The 18,055-nt window shown below is 42.0% G+C and overlaps 1 protein-coding gene across 1 annotated transcript; it reads left to right on the forward strand.

The window, feature by feature from the left end:
• The first annotated feature begins 112 nt into the window (after positions 1-112).
• si:dkey-256h2.1 (uncharacterized protein LOC337520 homolog) lies at positions 113-16,448 on the forward strand. The gene is made up of 12 exons (XM_039805380.1): positions 113-721; positions 1,613-1,752; positions 3,007-3,182; positions 3,715-3,875; positions 4,262-4,402; positions 5,433-5,554; positions 6,313-6,481; positions 10,681-10,826; positions 13,962-14,086; positions 14,164-14,290; positions 15,077-15,210; positions 16,211-16,448. Exons 1-12 carry the CDS (start codon positions 273-275, stop codon positions 16,334-16,336), a joined length of 2,016 nt encoding a protein of 671 aa, XP_039661314.1. The 5' UTR covers positions 113-272; the 3' UTR covers positions 16,337-16,448.
• Positions 16,449-18,055: the final 1,607 nt, after the last annotated feature.

Consider the following 18,055-nt stretch of genomic DNA (forward strand, 5'->3'; position numbering starts at 1 on the left):
ATTTGAATAATCCGGATCAATTTGTCGACCAACAGAAATCCTGTTTTCGAGCTGTCAACCGCTCGGTCTGTCCACGTGGGGCCGCCGTAGACAGCAGCACGACCCGCCTCCATCTCCAACTCAAAAGTATTGAGATGAAATTAGGAAGTACGTCAAAACGCCTTTTGAGAGAGTTGGTAGCTGTTGGACCTTTTAAACTCCGATAAAAGAAAGAAAAAGAAATGCTCAGACTTGGCTTTTAAGTTCAAGGGTCACTCGCCGTGAGCAGGGACATGGCTTTGCTGCCTTCAAAGTCCTCGGTGTTGTGGTTTGTTGTTGTTGTTGTTGTGACAGCTCACAAAAGTGAAGCTGCAGGGAAAGTGAAACTGATCGAAGATGGGGCGGCCTGTGAGTCCCGAGACAACGCGATAAGCCTGAGATCCAGTAAAGACTCCTCGCCGGACGGGCCGGAGCCAGGAGACCCCGCGTCCGCGTTTACTGTCCTGACTCTGGATGGGGAGTTCTCCTACCAGCCCGGTGCTCTGCGGGGACCTCTCATCATCCACGCCTTCTCCAACAAGTCAGCGTTTCTGGAGTGCATGTGGAGCTCGGAGTCGTCCCTGACCAGCCTGCTGGAGGAGCTGCCCAACAGTACCCAGGTGCTCTTTCTGTCCCTGGACGACTCTGCGCTCAGTGATGCTCTGTGGATGAGGGACCAGCTGCAGCGGGTCGCCCACGACAGGTGTCTGTATACAAATACTCGCTTGATATGAAAAACCTGTGTTGCAGTGTTTGTAATGGCCAGTCTCACAATGAGCTTTCCTTAGTATGTGCCATATCTGTGTCTGTAGCTATTGAGGAGGAGAGAGGGGGGGGGAAGGTGGAGGGTGTGGGTGTGGCCTTGACCAACTGCCACTTTGCTCCTTTCAAAGCCATGATGTCTCTCTCTCATGGGCGGGCCAAATTCTCTGGGTGGGCAAAGCAGAGAAAAGGGAGGTAACCTTGCTCCTTATGACCTCATAAGGAGAAGATTCCAGATCGGCCCATCTGAGCTTTCATTTTCTCAAAGGCAGAGCAGGATACCCAGGCAGGCATATTAATGTTAAAAAACCTCATAAAGTGAAATTTTCATGCCATGGGGCCTTTAAGGAAAAGAAAAATACAGATACCCTCAAATGTACTCATAGAAAAAAGGTTAATTTTAAACAATCATACATCAACTTAAATAAATTGATATAGAGTGATAATGATCTAATATTGTGGTAATGAATAACGGTAAAAAACATTAACTGTAACAATTATGTAACAATAATAATAGAAGAAAAAATTAATTACATATAAAAATAAAGTCAATAAATAAACACGCACATACTATACATAAATGATTATTATTCTAAAAATAAATAAATAGAATACATATGTTAATTAAAAACTGGCAAAGCAGTTAACTTATTATTTATAAAATATGTTTTACATTATTTTAAGAATGTAGGCTTTTTGGTGACTCATTATACTGCAGAAGGCGGAGTATCATCATTTGACAGTCTAAATAAATAAAACCATAATGCTTAACATCAGTTCTACGCTCTCATGTCTTTGAAAACCACATTTAACCTCCTGCATGTTTCTGCAGTAATAAGGAGGTTCTGTCCAGGCTGCACTTCTCTCCGGTGCCGATCTTTGCTCTGGGTAACTGGATCCCCAATGTGCTTTACTACTGGCGCTGCATGGGGCGTGGCTGTGTCTTCTCCCATGCTGTTTTCAAATCCAAGGGTAAGAGCCCCGTCTCTTCACGGCCCTAATGGGTCTGATTCTTTCACTGATTGTTGGGATTATTGGAATGTCTTTTATCAGTAAAATGTGTAAAGTAATACTACTATCGCTATTAAATACAGTATACTGGTAGATCTAGTAATATTTAATCTGCATGAGACACATTTTCTCATCATCTCAGCATCCCAATTACTCCAACTACAGTGTACGTTTGTCTTTTTTTCCCCAAATCACTAGCTATGGTCTTTTTTTATGCCCACAATAACTTGACAAAACTTTAAGTTCTTTTTTTTGCTTTTTGCTGACTTTTTGCTGTATATCTTTACAAACAAAAAACAGGCTGTGTGAACTTATACTACAGCTTAAACCCTGCATGTTTGTCTTTGCTCTTAAAGGTGCCCTGCCACACGTATTTTATTACTTTGTGGTAATGTCTGAAGTTCTACCATGGACTCTGTGACATTTTTTGTGGAAAAAAATCCTTGGTTACCTTGTTTCAAGCCATTCTAGCGTGGTATAGAAAGCCTACAGGAAGACTCAGCTCGATTTCTGCCAGTTCTCATTAATATTCAACAAGCTAAGCTGTTTGATTCTGATTGGCTAACAGCTAGCCAATGAGAGTCTGGCTGTCAGAATCCTTTACCCAGCCCAACTGGGCGAGCTAATGAATAGTAATGAGCTCAGGCAATATGATGCCAGACTGACCAGCTTTTGTAAATGGCCTGATTTCTCTGCTTATTTCTTTTCAGTGGCTAGAGCTGACAAAGGAGGTAGCAGTTCATTTTCACATTCACAACATAACACAAACACATATGGACCTAACATACAAAACCACACAAAAACCGTTTTGTATGGCAGGGCACCTTCAAGCAAATAAACATCAGCATCACAGGTTGAAGGGTTGATGGCTCGAAGGTGTGCATTTGGGTGTCGGTTTACTAAACTTTATTTTTAACCATCAACTATTTGGTTTCAAAACCTCTCGCCAAAGACTGCATTTGAAAGAATGAACCAGCTGGCTAAAACTGGCACATTTACTGAAATGTTGATTAATGTGCGTTGTCCTTTTTATAAAGAAATGAAATCAAATAAACCGTCATTAACATTTCGATTGGTTCCCAGAATTTCAGGGTGTAATGATACAATCAGTTTTATTCAGTAGTTTTTGTGTTTTTTAAAGATTTGAGAGATGAATACAAACGGTTTCCTAAAACAGCAGCAAGTGAGCACTGTCCTCTTTTTCTGTCCTCCCAGGGTGGAACATGCCTATAATCATCAAGAGACTAGATGCCAGGTATGATTGGCTGATGACGCGCTGGGATCAGAAGTCGTATCAGCTGATCGATGCAGGTGATGGGTGTGAACCTTGGCCCAAGGTGGCGGGAGCTGTGGTCTGGGTGTCTGAGGGCAACTGCTCTTTCTTCACCAAGGTCTGTTAATGTTAATGTTAATGGTGATGAGCTTGTTGCTCAGGTTGTTACCTCCAGATCGTAAAAGGTCTTTGACGATCAGCAAAGAAATATCCAGCAGGGACTGTTTGGAGAGTTTATATATTGAATTACACAACATATACATACTTACATACATACATAATTATTTTCTGCTTATTTGTTTCAAAGCATGCACATTAAAGGGGACATATCACTCAAACATAACTCACTTTGTGCTTGTGCAGAAACATTTGGGTATCTGGAGTGACTACCAACCCACAAACAATAATAAGATGACCCAGTCAGTGTTGTGTGGGCTTCCTACAGTAGATCAGAAAACATGGGATTCAACAAGCCATATAGATTTGGCTCCCCTTCCTATGTCACATACAGGCCCATTAATGACAATTAATTAACAATATATGATCCTTTTTCTTCTTTATAGCCGGCCACGATTCCCTCAAAACTTTGTTTTTAAACACACAGGAAGTATTGGCTTTCATATAATCAATCATCAATCCAAACCCTCCAGGTGCAGAACATGGCCAAATCCAATGCATCCGGTGTCCTTGTCTACGCTTTCCCCGGTAACCCGATCCAGGACATGAACTGTGACGGGGATGAGTGCGACACAGCGTTGGACATCCCCGCTGCCATGGTGCATCTGGAGGGTTCGGTCGCTCAGGCACTCGAGTAAGACACGCTGACCTGGAGGATTAAAACCCATTTCATTTTGATGGTTAACATCCTTGTACACAGATTAACTGAACACTTTGAATGTTAAAGTAACTATTCTCTAAAGTCTGTTTACTTCTTCTCTACTGAAGCTGCTCACCTGGTCTGGTCTCAACTTTAAATGATGTTTCCAAAATATTTTATAAGCTCTTCGGGGGGGGGAAATGTTATCTCCTGAAGTTCATCGTTCCATGTCTCTTAAGAACAGAGAATCTAACTGTAAAAGTGTAATTATGTGTTAATGTAAGCTCACTAAAATCCCTGTTAGTTTTTTTATTTTGTTATTCTGTACCATACTGTATCATTCATCATTGTGGTATGCTACTTCTGAATTTGTATTGTAGGTTGGGACAGCTGGTGTATGTCTCCTTCCAACACACCCCGGCCCCAAACTTCTTCATCAGTATCGACCATCAGGGGGCGCTGGCTGAGACTGGCTGGCTTCTTTACCCGTCGTTCAGCTTCATCAACTGGCAGGCACAGTGGTAAGCACACAAATGAAGGTCTAAATGGTTGAAGAGACTCTGCAGAAGAGTTCATTCTATTTTTTATCTATTTACTTGACTTATCAGAATAATAGATGGTGGGAGAGTAGTCTCTGAGGGGAAATGTCTCTTAATATCGAGCTTAATAATCAGTTTGGTAAACTAGGAAGTGTATACAAAGATGATCCTAAACTGTACAAAAATTTGAGGATTGCAACACCAATTTTAGTTTAAATGTCTTGGAAGAATCCTTAACCCTTGTGTTGTCCTTCGGGTCCCAGTGACCCGAAGGACAACACAAGGTTATGTACTTCCGTTTACTTTGTTGAGAATTGCTCTCTAAAACCGGTTTCTTTTAAAGTAAGTAAGTAAAGTTTATTTCTAGAACACATTTAAACACAGTTTAAGCTGACCAAAATGCTGTACAAACAAGAACTAAGGTGCTGTATTAACCCTTGTTTAGAGAGCAATTCTCAACAAAGTAAATGGAAGTACATAATCCTTGTGTTGTCCTTCGGGTCACTGGGACCCGAAGGACAACACAAGGGTTAAATTGATCATTCCTACAAGAAATGTATCTTTTTTTTTTCTTCACAATCTGAAATGTAGGCATACTGTTTTTGACATTTGAATTTGATGTGTATTGTCATCATAACACCCTCTCCACAGAGTCATTATAACAGTTTACTGGCGCTGTCCTCGATTAAAGACATTTTTAGTTGACTAACACTCACACGATTTTGTCCACTAATCGATTAGTAGATTTAATAAACAGATCTGTAAAACTGAGTTACTTCACAAAGAATCTTTCAAAAGCACCACTTTAAACCTTGTGTTTACCAGAGATGTGCTCATACGTTTATTTGAAATAAGTCATTCAGCATGAAAAGTTTAAAAATGACTAATCGACTAAAGAAATCTCAGTCGACTAAGACCAAAAAAAACGATTAGTCAACTTACCAACTAAGAGGGGGCAGCCCTACAGTTAACATGTGTGAAAACTATGTTTTGCATCTGTTTCTGTCTCCAGGTTTGATTTCTATGCGGATCTGCAGACCAAACTTCAAAGTCCTGCAAAGGTTGTTTCTGTTTTTGACAAAGTCCAAATGCAGGGGGAGAAAGGAGCGGTGGCCACGGTCGACCTGCCTTTAGGTAACTTCATATGTGTGACTGATGTTATTCTTCTATAGATGGACAGACAGATAGATAGATAGATAGATAGATAGATAGATAGATAGATAGGATAAGATGGAGATTGTCCCATGAGGGAGATTTTTATTTTCACAGTCTGTTTCATGCACATGGCAATATACACGGACAAATACATCAACAGATAACATAAAGACAGATACTGTATATAGACACATAAAAACCACATTTACGACGACGACACCAGATTTATACAAAGTCAGCGAGATAGTTTGTTCAGCAGTGCTATGGCAGAAGCGACAAAACTTCTGCCAATGCGAGTCCTCCTACACCTCAAAGTCCTGTATCTGCGGCCAGATGGCAGCAATGTAAAGGGTGGATATAGAGGGTGATTGGTGCCATTGATAATGGCGAGGGCAATGCATTAAGACAATGTCTGATTGTGTTCAATAGTAGGAAAACTATAAATGTGCAAAGAAAGTTTATTGCAGGTTTTACAGACTCTTACTGTGTAGCTGAGGTATGAGAGGACTAGCAAACAGATTGAGGTCTAACCTTGATGATGCAATCTATTTTATGGAACATTTCTATCCAAAGCATCCATTAGAGACCACTGAAAACAGCTAACCCTGTTCTGAATAACAACATTAGCGTGCAGAGGTGAAGGGATTTTGCATTAGAGCATCAGTGTGAACTGCAGCACGAGGGGAACTCTTAACATTTTAACGATACTAACATTTGCACACTATGTCTCTCTGCAGCCCTGTCAGCCTTCGACATGCTGGAGCTGGATGCGTCCCTGTCGTGTCCTGGCAGGAGAGACTCGTCCTGCGCTCACTGGGATCACACAGTTCAGCTGTTTGTCTGCTGTGATCCTCTCGGTTCATATTGCAACACGGAGCTGGGCCGCTGGATCACTGCCTTCCGCAGGTACGATGTTGATCATGTGACACAGAATTCCGTGAAATGATCACGAACTGTTAACAGCTCATTACGTGGTGGTGGCACGGAATGTGTGAAAATTCCGTGTGGCCACCATGGAAAACAATGCCAATGTAAAGTCAATGAGAAGATGTAAAGTCAATGACGTAGCATTAAGAGCGACTACGGTAGCGAGTAGTATGCAAGGCCGAAATTCTGCGTAAGGAGGTTGGTTGGGGTGGTGGATGGGTCAAACACAGGACTTTCCCCTAGGAAACTGGGGTTCGTGTCCCGCATGTCACATTTCCTAAAGTCGCTTTCTTCTTTTCCTGAACCCAACCATCCCGTTCTTCCCGCGTGTCACGGAACCGTAAGCCCACCCACGACCTTTTCCTTAACTAAAGGGGCCGTGTTCAGTTCACGGAATTCTGTGAGATCAGGTTGATACAAAAGATGATCATAATAATTACTATAAATAATCCACAGTATTTGTGGAATAAATACATGTATAGTGTTCTGTCTGTGGGTCTTTCAAAATTCTGAAAAATGGTAATCTATCTAAATTTTCGGCGTTAAAAAATAATAAAAGGAAAACCTGAGAGCTATATTGAATCTGTTTTGCTACTTTCGATTGACAAACACTTCAGCACAGCATATTCAGGGTTTCCGCGGGGTCTTAAAGTGGACATATTTTTTTCCGTGTTTTCTGTCATATCTACAATGTTATAATGTTGGATTTTCATGTTAAACGTGGCCAAAACAAATAAATTCAAATAATGAGGTAAAAAAAAAATCCCTGTGAGCTAAAACGTTCAGATTTGCAACAGTTTCTACTCTCGGCTAAGTGTTACACAACTCTAAGCCGGCCTTCTATGATTGGTCATCTGCTCCAAGTAGGCAGGACTGGAGTGTTGTCGTTTTTTAAGCCACTGTGGTTCTAACATTGTCGCATGTAACTATATGCTAACAGAAGTAAAATATGTCCCCTTGGCTGCAGTGTCATTAAATTCTCCCTAATTCTGGGTTACATTACTCCTGAAAAATGTTCTGTTTATGTAGTATCTGGTTTAAAAGCCTTTATTTGCTGCTATATTCTATTAAGTGTCCACTGCTAACTATAGTAGCTACATGGCTAACGGCAGTAAACAATGTCATCTGGGCTGCCATGTGTTGCATTTCATACAAAGGGTGAATCCAGGTACAGCAGCCATGGGCAGTATGAGAAAAATGGTATTTTTTTAATTTTTTTATTTTTTATTAAAACATGTAATCAATGTTAAGATGCAAGTATAATCCCGAAAATGCTATATAATAGTTGCCCTTTAAAAAGTCTTAAATTTGCTGAAGTATTGTGTCTCTTAGACCCCATCCCAAAGAGATTACTTAAAGAAGCGTTACCCGTGGTTAACACTTCATTACTAGATATGATCAATATATCTTTATTAACAGGTTATGTACCACAGTCATTTAAATTAGCTGTGATAAAACCTCTTCTGAAAAACCCACCCTCGATCTTGAGGTCTTAGCCAACTATAGACCTATATCTAACCTTCCCTTTCTCTCCAAGATCCTTGAGAAGGTAGTCATTAATCAGTTATGTGATTTTCTACACAGCAATAGTTTATTTGAAGACTTTCGGTCAGGATTTAGAATGCATCATAGCACAGAAACGGCACTGGTGAAAATTACTAACGACCTTCTAACTGCTTCAGACAAAGGACTTGTCTCCGTACTTGTCTTATTAGATCTTAGTGCTGCATTCGACACTATTGACCATACCATCCTGTTACAAAGATTGGAACATTTAGTTCCCATTAAAGGAATCGCACTAAGCTGGTTTAAGTCCTATTTTTCTGATCGATCTCAATTTGTTAATGTTAACGATAAATCCTCCTGGTGCGCTAAAGTTAGCCATGGCGTTTCACAAGGCTCAGTGCTTGGACCAATTCTATTCTCCCTATATATGCTTCCTCTAGGCAGTATTATTAGGAAACACTCAATTAACTTTCACTGTTATGCGGATGACACCCAATTATACTTGTCAATCAAGCCGGACGAAACCAGTCAGTTAGCTAAACTTCAAGCATGCATTATTAAAGATATAAAATCCTGGATGACCTACAATTTTCTGATGTTAAACTCAAACAAAACTGAAGTTATTGTGCTGGGCCCTAAACACCTCCGAACCTCATTATCTAAAGACATAGCTACTCTGGATTGTATTGCCCTGGCCCTGGCACTACTGTCAGAAATCTAGGAGTTATTTTTGATCAGGATATATCCTTCAACGACCACTTAAAACAAACCTCAAGAACAGCCTTTTTTCATCTTCGTAACATTGACAAAATTAGGCACATCCTATCTCAAAACGATGCTGAAAAACTAGTCCATGCATTCGTTACTTCTAGGCTAGACTACTGTAATTCCTTACTATCAAGTTGCCCAAATAAGTCCCTTAAGACTCTCCAGCTGATCCAGAATGCTGCAGCGCGTGTTCTGACAAGAATTTAAAAAAGAGATCATATTTCTCCTGTATTAGCTTCTCTGCATTGGCTTCCTGTAAAATCCATGTTTGAATTTAAAATTATTTTTCTGATCTACAAAGCTCTCTCCTTAACCTGTCTCTCTTAGTTATGCTGTTATAGTTTTAGACTGCCGGGGGACATCCTTTGACACACTGAGTTTCTCTCTTCTCTCTCTTTCCATCTGTGTGCATTCTTGTCCCAGAAATGCTTGTTACTAACTTACCTCTGGGGAGATTATTCCCCGGAGTCCTTATGTGTTTCTTTTGCCCAGGATGTTTCCTTGGACTAGGGTGGCACCTAAATCATGGTTGCAGCTTTCCCGGTGGTCCTGCTCCATGCCCTGCTATGCCCTGTTACACCCCGCTACGCTCTGCAGTGCCCTGCTACATCCTGCTATGCTCTGCTGTGCCCTGCTACATCCTGTAACGCCCTGCAGTGTCCTGCTACATCCTGCTATGCTCTGCTGTGCCCTGCTACATCCTGTAACGCCCTGCAGTGTCCTGCTATGCCAGGAACTACTACAACTATTATTTCTGGTCATTGTTCCATTATCTTTATTGTGACTATTATTGCCATTGTTCATCACACCCCCAACCGGCACCGTCAGACACTGCCAAGAGCCTGGGTCTGTCCAAGGTTTCTCCCTAAAAGGAAGTTTTTCTCCCCACCCGAGGTTTTTTCCTAAAAGGAGTTTTTCCTCGCCACTGTCGCACTAAATGCTTGTTCTTGGGGGAATTACTGGAACTGTTGGGTCTTTGTAAATTATAGAGTGTGGTCTAGACCTGCTCTATCTGTAAAGTGTCCTGAGATAACTCTTGTTATGATTTGATACTATAAATAAAAGTGAATTGAATTGTTCTAGGTCTTAAATAATTTTAAACAGGTCTTAATTTTTCTACGTCCATGCAACGCTACATCTAATTCTCTTTTTTTTTAATTCCATGGTGTAGTTGTTTCGCTAGTCTAAATATAATCCGCTGTACATCAACACCAACATACAAATTATATTGCAGCCATTCAGCTTTTGTTTTTATTGGCTCTCTTTCAGATTGTACCACAGGCATAAAACAGATTTTATTTTTCAGCTTTGGGGAAGTGCAAGTTTAACGATACTTGGCTTGGAAAACTGAATTTAGGGCTTAGTTGATGTTGTGATAAAGGTCTTAAATTGCATTCATAATGGTCTTATAAAGGTCTTAACAAGTCTTAAATTTGACTTGCAGAAACCCTGATATTAACCTATATAGCATTAACTTACTCTTGACTTCCTGGTCAGGCTGGGCAACAAATCACTATTCTGGTTAACTGACTTTCAATTGAATTGTATTGTGATTAACCTTTTTTTTGTGATATTGTTTTACAAAATATTGTTGTCAAAATGATTCTGATCAAATTCGAACATTAAAAACTATCAAAATTAGAGACCAAAGATTAAAAGATTTAGTTTTACATGTGTTTTGTCTGATGTAATCACCACATATAACTACACCAAGAGAAATGTTTTGGCACATTTCACTATGTGTATTGAAAACGAACACATCTGGAACAAAAAAATATTCTTCTTATGATGATGAATTTTGATTTCAACCGTATCACTGCAGCTTATATTTAGTTTTTCTGTGAGAATCCTGTTTTATCTGATATGTGTGATATGACTGTACTCTGTGTGTGTTATTTTGGCAGAGGTACTGGGCGCTGGCTGACGGACGTGTCCCCTCTGATCCCTCTGCTGGACAGCAACAAATGCACCCTCACCATGAAGACGGTCCCCTGGGCGATGCCGTGGATTGTCTCCCTTAACCTGAGATTCAGTGTCCGCAACCGGACAGGTATAAACTGTCGTAACACTGAACCTACATTTGACAACTGTGAAACCTATCATGATGTTTGTGGGTGTACTGATCAGGTAGTATAGTGAGGCATATCTGCTTAACAGTGAAAACACACCAGGCGCTTAAGTGTCGCGTATCGCAGCTGTTTTTATTTCGGCGCCCATGTTACCCAATCTGTCCGTTGCGCGTAGCTTCGCAAAATTACGAATCCCACTATGGCCTAGTGATGACGAACTGACCGAAGAGCCGGTTATTAACCCGATTTGTGTCACTGAGCCGGGAGAATCGAGTGCCATACGTCAATGAACCGACTCACTCCTGTTTTTTACCTCATTAGCGCCTCCACTGGAGTGGTGGTAGAATCAATCAGGAAATGGGCTACCTCGAGCAGCACGATTCATTGGACCGAAAGAGTTGTTAAGAGAGTAGAGACCGCGGCACCCGGCTACTGCCGAGTCTGCACTGCCGGAGTCGACCGATGTAACCGTTAACAACCGCTCGAGTATATAAGCAAACGGTTTGTCTATCGGTTCTCGGCAAGTTTGAGTGATTAACCAAGCCTCGTTTCTGATGCATCTTAGGTGATTGTGTTCGGAAATTCACACATTATTGATTGGGAAGTGCATCACATACAAATACACATGTTATCTTAGTTATGTTAAGTTAAATGTTAGAGAAGTGAATGTTACAGGCTGTCACGAGCAGACCGGGCGGGCACCCGGCTACTGCCGAGACCGGGAGTAGCCGGATGCCGCAGCCGCAGGCACATGAACCGTTGACCGAATCTATAGACTCGGTTCGCCAACCAACAACCGTCCGGTTGAACCGACTCGCGTAAAAGAGCCGGTTGTCACATCACTACTATGGCCACGCCAAGACCCGCCCTACGAAGCAGCTCGATTGGTTGGGGTTAGGCATTTCACCTTGGTCAGGGGATAGGACCTGTACATCTAAGCATGGACGCCTGGCCAATAGTAGTGTGTGAATGCTATTAAAGGGCGGGTCTTGGCATGGCCATAGTGGGATTCGTAATATCCTTATATATATATATATATATATCGTGTCAATGGTAATATCGCGTCTGGGTCGCACCGCGAGCGATTGTGTCAAGCCAGGCAGGTAATCACATACAGGAAGACCACAGTGCAGCCAGATACTTTACAAAAATAAAACTTTTCAAAATAAAACACCTATGGGTTTATGGTGATTTTGGCTGTCTTGACTTCTCACAGCGAGATGCGCGATCAGGCACATGTAAAGAGAGACACGCGCACACACATAGCCACATATAGGCACAATTACCACAGTTTTCCCTACTTATCCTGTCTCTTTCAGAGAGAGAGAGAGAGTGAGCGAGAGATATTTCATGAAAGATTTAGGTGAAAGAGACGGGTGTATGCCAGTGACCTGAAAACAAGGGCTAGTGAGTTATTGCAGTTTGACGCACTGATTTGGCTCGCTTATCAACACGGTCAGCAGCAGCGTCGGTGACACAGCTCATTGAGGCAATTAAAGTACTTTAACACACTTAGTTCTGATTGCCGCAAATGATACACATATTTCAAGATTCGGTGTGACTCAAACTTCCCAAGGCTATCATTATCTCCGATGTACGTCACAAATAAACATCCACAGAGCCGGTTCAAAGTCAAAGAACAAAGAACCAGAACATGTCTGTGATTCTTCACATTTTTTTGTTTTCTTCAGTATTTTAGTAATCCAGTGATAATTGTCTGTACATCCATGTGTACATAATCACACCTGGCCAGGTGAGGAGACAGCTGGATAGGCTTCACCAGCGCAAGGCTGCCGGCCCGGACGGCATCAGCCCCACGGTCCTGAAGACCTGCGCCAGTTAGCTATTTGTTGAGCCTGCAGAGGGTGCCGCTGCTGTGGAAGAAGTCCTGCCTTGTCCCGATCCCCAAGACGTCGACTCCATCTGGCCTCAATGGCTACCGCCCAGTGGCTCTCACATCCCATGTGATGAAGGTGCTCTGCAGCCCCTTTGCATTATGGGTGGAGATGTGGACATGGTTGAGGAGTACAGATACCTGGGTGTCAACATCGACAACAGGCTTAACTGGAAAATCAAGATCCTTCAATGTGTGCAGCAGAATATTGGAGATGTTCTGGGGCGACCTCTAGCTCACCCAGTAGAGTGTGCGCCCCATGTAGGCTGAGGCCTTGGCAGAGGCCCGGGTTCGAATCCGACCCGTGGCCCTTTGCTGCATGTTGTCCCTCCTCTCTCTCCCCTTTCCTGTCTTCAAGCTTTCCTGTTGATTAAAGGCCATAAAAAGCCCCAAAAAATAATCAAAAAAAAAAAAAAAAGAATGTTGGAGATGTTCTACCAGTCCGTTGTGGCCAGCACTCTGTTCTCCTCTGCCATCTGCTGGGGCAGCAGCATCGGAGCCAGCGACACAAACAGACTGAACAAACTATAACTCTATATAGAATAACTCTATTGTTAAATTAGTATACATTCAATTGCATGAACAAAACTTAGTATAATATCATGTCATCAACCACAGCACTGCAGTGTTTAACAGACGTCATCATTGTGCTTTGATAAACAGCATTTTAGCAGCTAGGACATGGAGCTCTAACTATGTGCATCACAATATTGTTTATAGCACCCTTGTTGTCTCAGCAAACACCAGCTGTGTTTTTATTTTTTATTTTATTTTAAAAACACCAAATTCACAACAATTTCATGCTCAGATCTGAACTCTCCCACTGTGAGAACGGAGAGCTGTGACTGAAATAATGTGATCCCAGAACATTTTCTGTCCTTTTTCTCTCACTGGAGGATCTTTCAAAAGCAGGGAGCAGAAATCTCTCTGCAGGAAGGAGCAGTCCGTCTGTAAATACTTACTGGAAGATATCTGGATCAAAATGACACTCGCAGCAAAGGAAATACTCAGCTTCCTTACAGGAACAAATACAGTCTGTGTAATTATGACACAAAGAATATTTCGGGGAGTAAACAGGAGCCTGTCGGGCATGATTAGAGGACAGATACCAGTTTTTTTTTCAAGACGTGCAGCCATATACTTTAAATTTTATGAACTGTACCTTTGTCAAGTAATTACTACGCAAACATTTTCATGAGCTACAAAGTCTTGTGTGTTGCAGATCACAGTGTAGAGAAGCTCCGCCCTTTCAAAGTGATGTCACTGTACAGCGGGGGAACTTTCGACAAAAACTACAACATGAGATACCAGCCAACTAAAGTCTCCGTCCCGGCATCTACCAAAAAGGTAATGGCTCTGATGGCGATCACTAATCATTTAAAGAGCTTCTTGTCTCATCTCAGCAGCTGCGTGTCTGTTCTCAGGTGGAGCTGTACGCCGTCATCACGGCCCACGGCTACGATGACAAACATTGCGGAGAATTTTGCATCACCTCCCACAACTTCTTGATCAACAAAGTTTTCAACAACACACTCACATTTGATTCTGCAGGTGAGAAATGTGTGAAGGAACATTTACTACTTCAAGGTCCATTTTTTAGTAGCTGTTGTGGAGCTTTTGATCATATCACACCATCTTCATCAGCAGATGGAGTGTGCCCACTTGTAATTAAATATTTGATGTTCAAATATCCAGTTTTCGGACCTTTTTAAGGGGCTTCTCATCCATGTGGCTATAACGTTGAGTCAATATGAAGGAGCAGTCCTTAAAGTGTTCAGAAAATTTTAAATATAAACATTTGTATAACTGAAAGTATTCAGCATTGAAGTGAGATAATTTTGTCCAAGATCAAGAATGAACTTTAAAACTAAAAAAGTAAAATCTCTGTTAGTAAGTTGCTGTTAGTATGTTGATCAATAAACTAATGTCCATCACCTTAAAACATACATTAATAGTAAATTTGCAAGACAGTTAAACAATTTGTTTTGGCTATTTAATGTTCAAGTGACAAGCTGAACCTTTACTTAATCATGAATTATGTAAAATGTCGCACATGTTGATGGCCTCGCCTGTTCTTGTTTTTAACCAACTGTTCAAAAAGCAAAATATATTCCCTTTTACGATGATATAAAACAGATTTGAAAAAATGCTCACATTTAAGAAGCTGGAACAAATAGTGGCTTGGTTAAGTTTTTGTCAATTACTGTTCTCTTCATCAACTAATTGATAAATTGGCCTGAGGACTTGACATTGAGTGATTGATTGATTAAATAGTATTTTGTGCACTGATTGTTCTTTTTTCATATCCTTTTTGGGGTCATGGTGGGGAACCATCAGGAACACCTCTGGGCTGCACTCTGCGGGTGAAAGATGGCGCGGTACCAAACGAAGCCGGCACGTGGCTGTACGGGCGTGGAGGCTGGTGTGATGGACTACAGGTCGACCCCTGGAGGACCGATATCACCAAACAGGTACGGCCCTACGACCCCACACTTTATAATTTGATCCTAATTGTATTATCAATCTCAGACATTTTCATTTAATCTACAATAGCTGTTGTTTAAGCTGCAGTTCCCCTCAACTCTACAGAGATTTTGGTGCCTTTCAGCTTATTGTTGTGGTTTTATGGCCTGATACTTAACGTTTTGGCTCTAAAACTGATCTATACTTGAGCTGTAATCGGGCCTTAAAAGTTAGGCCCGACAAGCCCCGAGCCCGACAGAATTCGTCCGGAGCCTGACAAGTACATTTTGATTGACAGCTTTTTAAAAGCCCAAACCCGTTTACAGCCCGACATTGTTCAAATGTGCGCACGCACACAGCTCTTTTGCCTTTTGTGAAGAATGAGTCATTTATACACTGTCTCATTCTCAGTGTGCACATGGTCAAAAGTTTTCCACACCTCCGACTTTGCTTTCTTTGCCAGTGCAAACAAAACGTAATCGCCAGAGGCCAGCTTCCGTTTCACCTCCTCAGCATCCATTTTCACGCTAATTGAAACGCATCATCTGACCGCTCATTTACTGCGCAACCCGGAGCACAAGCCCGAGCCCGGCGCAAGCCCGAGCCCGGCCCGAGCCCTTGTAAAATGATAGAAATTAAGACCGAACCCATCGGGTTCGGGCAAAGATCTTCAGCTCTAATCTACACAAACGGCTCAGTACCAAACAGCAGACAGACACAGTTAGCGACCAGCTGGTGAACATAGTGGAGTATGTAGCAGCTAAAAAGCTGGTTATTTTACTTGGGAGTTGGTGGAGACCAAAACTGAGCTAAGAGAGGACTAAATATTGGACTTTCATCAGATGGCCAGAAACATGAAAATGTGTTTGGGGAGCATGCATTGCTGTTGACAGCGTCTCTTTTGTTGCTATCAAAGTCTTCACATGGTGGCTTTAAAGGAGCCACCGATGTGATGTCTGTATTATTTACTGAGTGTGTCGATCCTTTTCTGTTTCTGTCCTCTTTCAGCTGAACATGAGCGAATTTGAATCCAACACTGTCATCTACTTCGGCTTGTTCGAGGGAAAGGATCCTAATCCATCCAGGGACCCTGGATACATCATCATGTCTTCTTTTCTAGTCTTTTACAAATGATGCCACTCTGTAAAACTCTACATTTAAATGATGATGTATATTAAAGGGGTGATAGAATGATTATATAGGGTATTTTACACTGTTCCTTAAGGTCTCCTAATGGGGTATGTAACATTGGTTGGGCTGAAAATTGCCCGAATGCTATTTTATTAGGCCCTTAACTACCCTGTGAATATGGCTCTATTTGGAACAAGAGCTTTTCTTCCAAATATGGTATGCTCATTAATATTCCGAATGAGCTACGTGCTGATTGGTTTGAGCAAACTACATAGAAACACATGGGAGACTCGGCAGCAGGTCTCATATTTCAGACACTGCAAAGTTATACATTGTTTATCGGGCTATTCCATTACAAAATTCACTTCTGAAACTTTTTTATGCGAGAAATCAGCTATGTAAAGCTCAAATATGGGCTGCTTTACGAAAATGGATGGCTAATTGCAAATTTTGTCCGACTGTGTGTCGGAGTTCAGCGCCGGTGCTGCCTGTGTTGCTGCCTCGCCGCCCGGTCTGCCTTCCTTCACAGACCCCGGCCTGCTGTGAGGTACTTGGAGCTGGCAGCCCACAGCACTCCATACCCGCGCAAAGTCACCGTCTCTTGGGCTAATGACAACCAAATGCCCCTGCCCTGACAGAGCTCCAGGGCCTGCAACTCCCCTCTTCCTGCTAGCTAAATGCCAGGTGTGTGTGAGTGAGAGCGCGGTCAGCGAGCTTGTTACGCCAGCAATCTCTTACCACAGGTTTCAGTTAATCTTTTAATGTGTGTAATTATAATGTGTTGAGTTATTTAAACAAACGATTGGGGAAATAAACGCCGCTTGTCCGCGAGTCTCATTGATAGAGCCTGCTGCTGGATGTAGCTCTATCAATGAGAGCTAGCTAGCCTCCTCTTAGAATTCCTCTGAAATTCACAAATATTCATTAACTTGAAATCGGACACCGTTGTTAGCTTTATAAGATCTTTAGCTAGATGTTGTATACGCAGCTCCAAGTACCTCACAGCAGGCCGGGGTCTGTGAAGGAAGGCAGGCAGGCCGGGTGGCGAGGCAGCTACACAGGCAGCACCGGCGTTGAACTCCGACACACGGTCGGACAAAATTTGCAATTAGCCATCCATTTTCGTAAAGCGGCCCATATTTGAGCTTTACATAGTTGATTTCTCGCATAAAAAAGTTTCAGAAGTGAATTTTGTAATGGAATAGCAGAGATCTGCGTGACCTAGCTAGATTCAGAAGACTACCTGATCTCAGGTCAGTTGTGTAGCCTATGTAAATGTTGGGGCGTGACCGTTCTCTTCATACACCCATGGGCTGACAAAGGTTCCGGTTTTTGGGAGGTTGACGTCAACTTCCAGCTTTGTTGAGATTCGCCCCTTTTCAGCGGCAGTTTCAAAATATGAGATTTTCATAGTAAAGGGGTGTCAATGGGATCTTGAGCTTCTATATATGTCCTATTTACCCACCGAACTGTCGTTATTCAACTATGACAGGGTAAAATCGGTTTTGCATTCTATCACCCCTTTAATGAATGTGTTGCTGAATGAAAAATCAAAGTCAAAGATTAAAATTTCTATTTTCCTATTGCTTTCACTGACTGTTTCCATTACTCTTGCTCCTGTTTCATTAACTTGCGTAGACAGGAGGTAACCTTCACAGCACTGATGGAGAATATCACCCACCACGCTCGCCCAGCACGACCATCCATTTGCGTTTTTTCTCA

This window comes from Perca fluviatilis, chromosome 7 (genome assembly GCF_010015445.1).
Source record: "Perca fluviatilis chromosome 7, GENO_Pfluv_1.0, whole genome shotgun sequence".
Lineage (NCBI taxonomy): Eukaryota > Metazoa > Chordata > Actinopteri > Perciformes > Percidae > Perca > Perca fluviatilis.

Bases quoted from the DNA above. Each gene is read 5' to 3' on its own strand.
- si:dkey-256h2.1 (XM_039805380.1), top strand. From the start codon at position 273: ATGGCTTTGCTGCCTTCAAAGTCCTCGGTGTTGTGGTTTGTTGTTGTT. The intron at 4,403-5,432 runs GTAAGCACACAA...TTCTGTCTCCAG, and splicing joins ATCAACTGGCAGGCACAGTG to GTTTGATTTCTATGCGGATC. The intron at 14,087-14,163 runs GTAATGGCTCTG...GTCTGTTCTCAG, and splicing joins TCCCGGCATCTACCAAAAAG to GTGGAGCTGTACGCCGTCAT.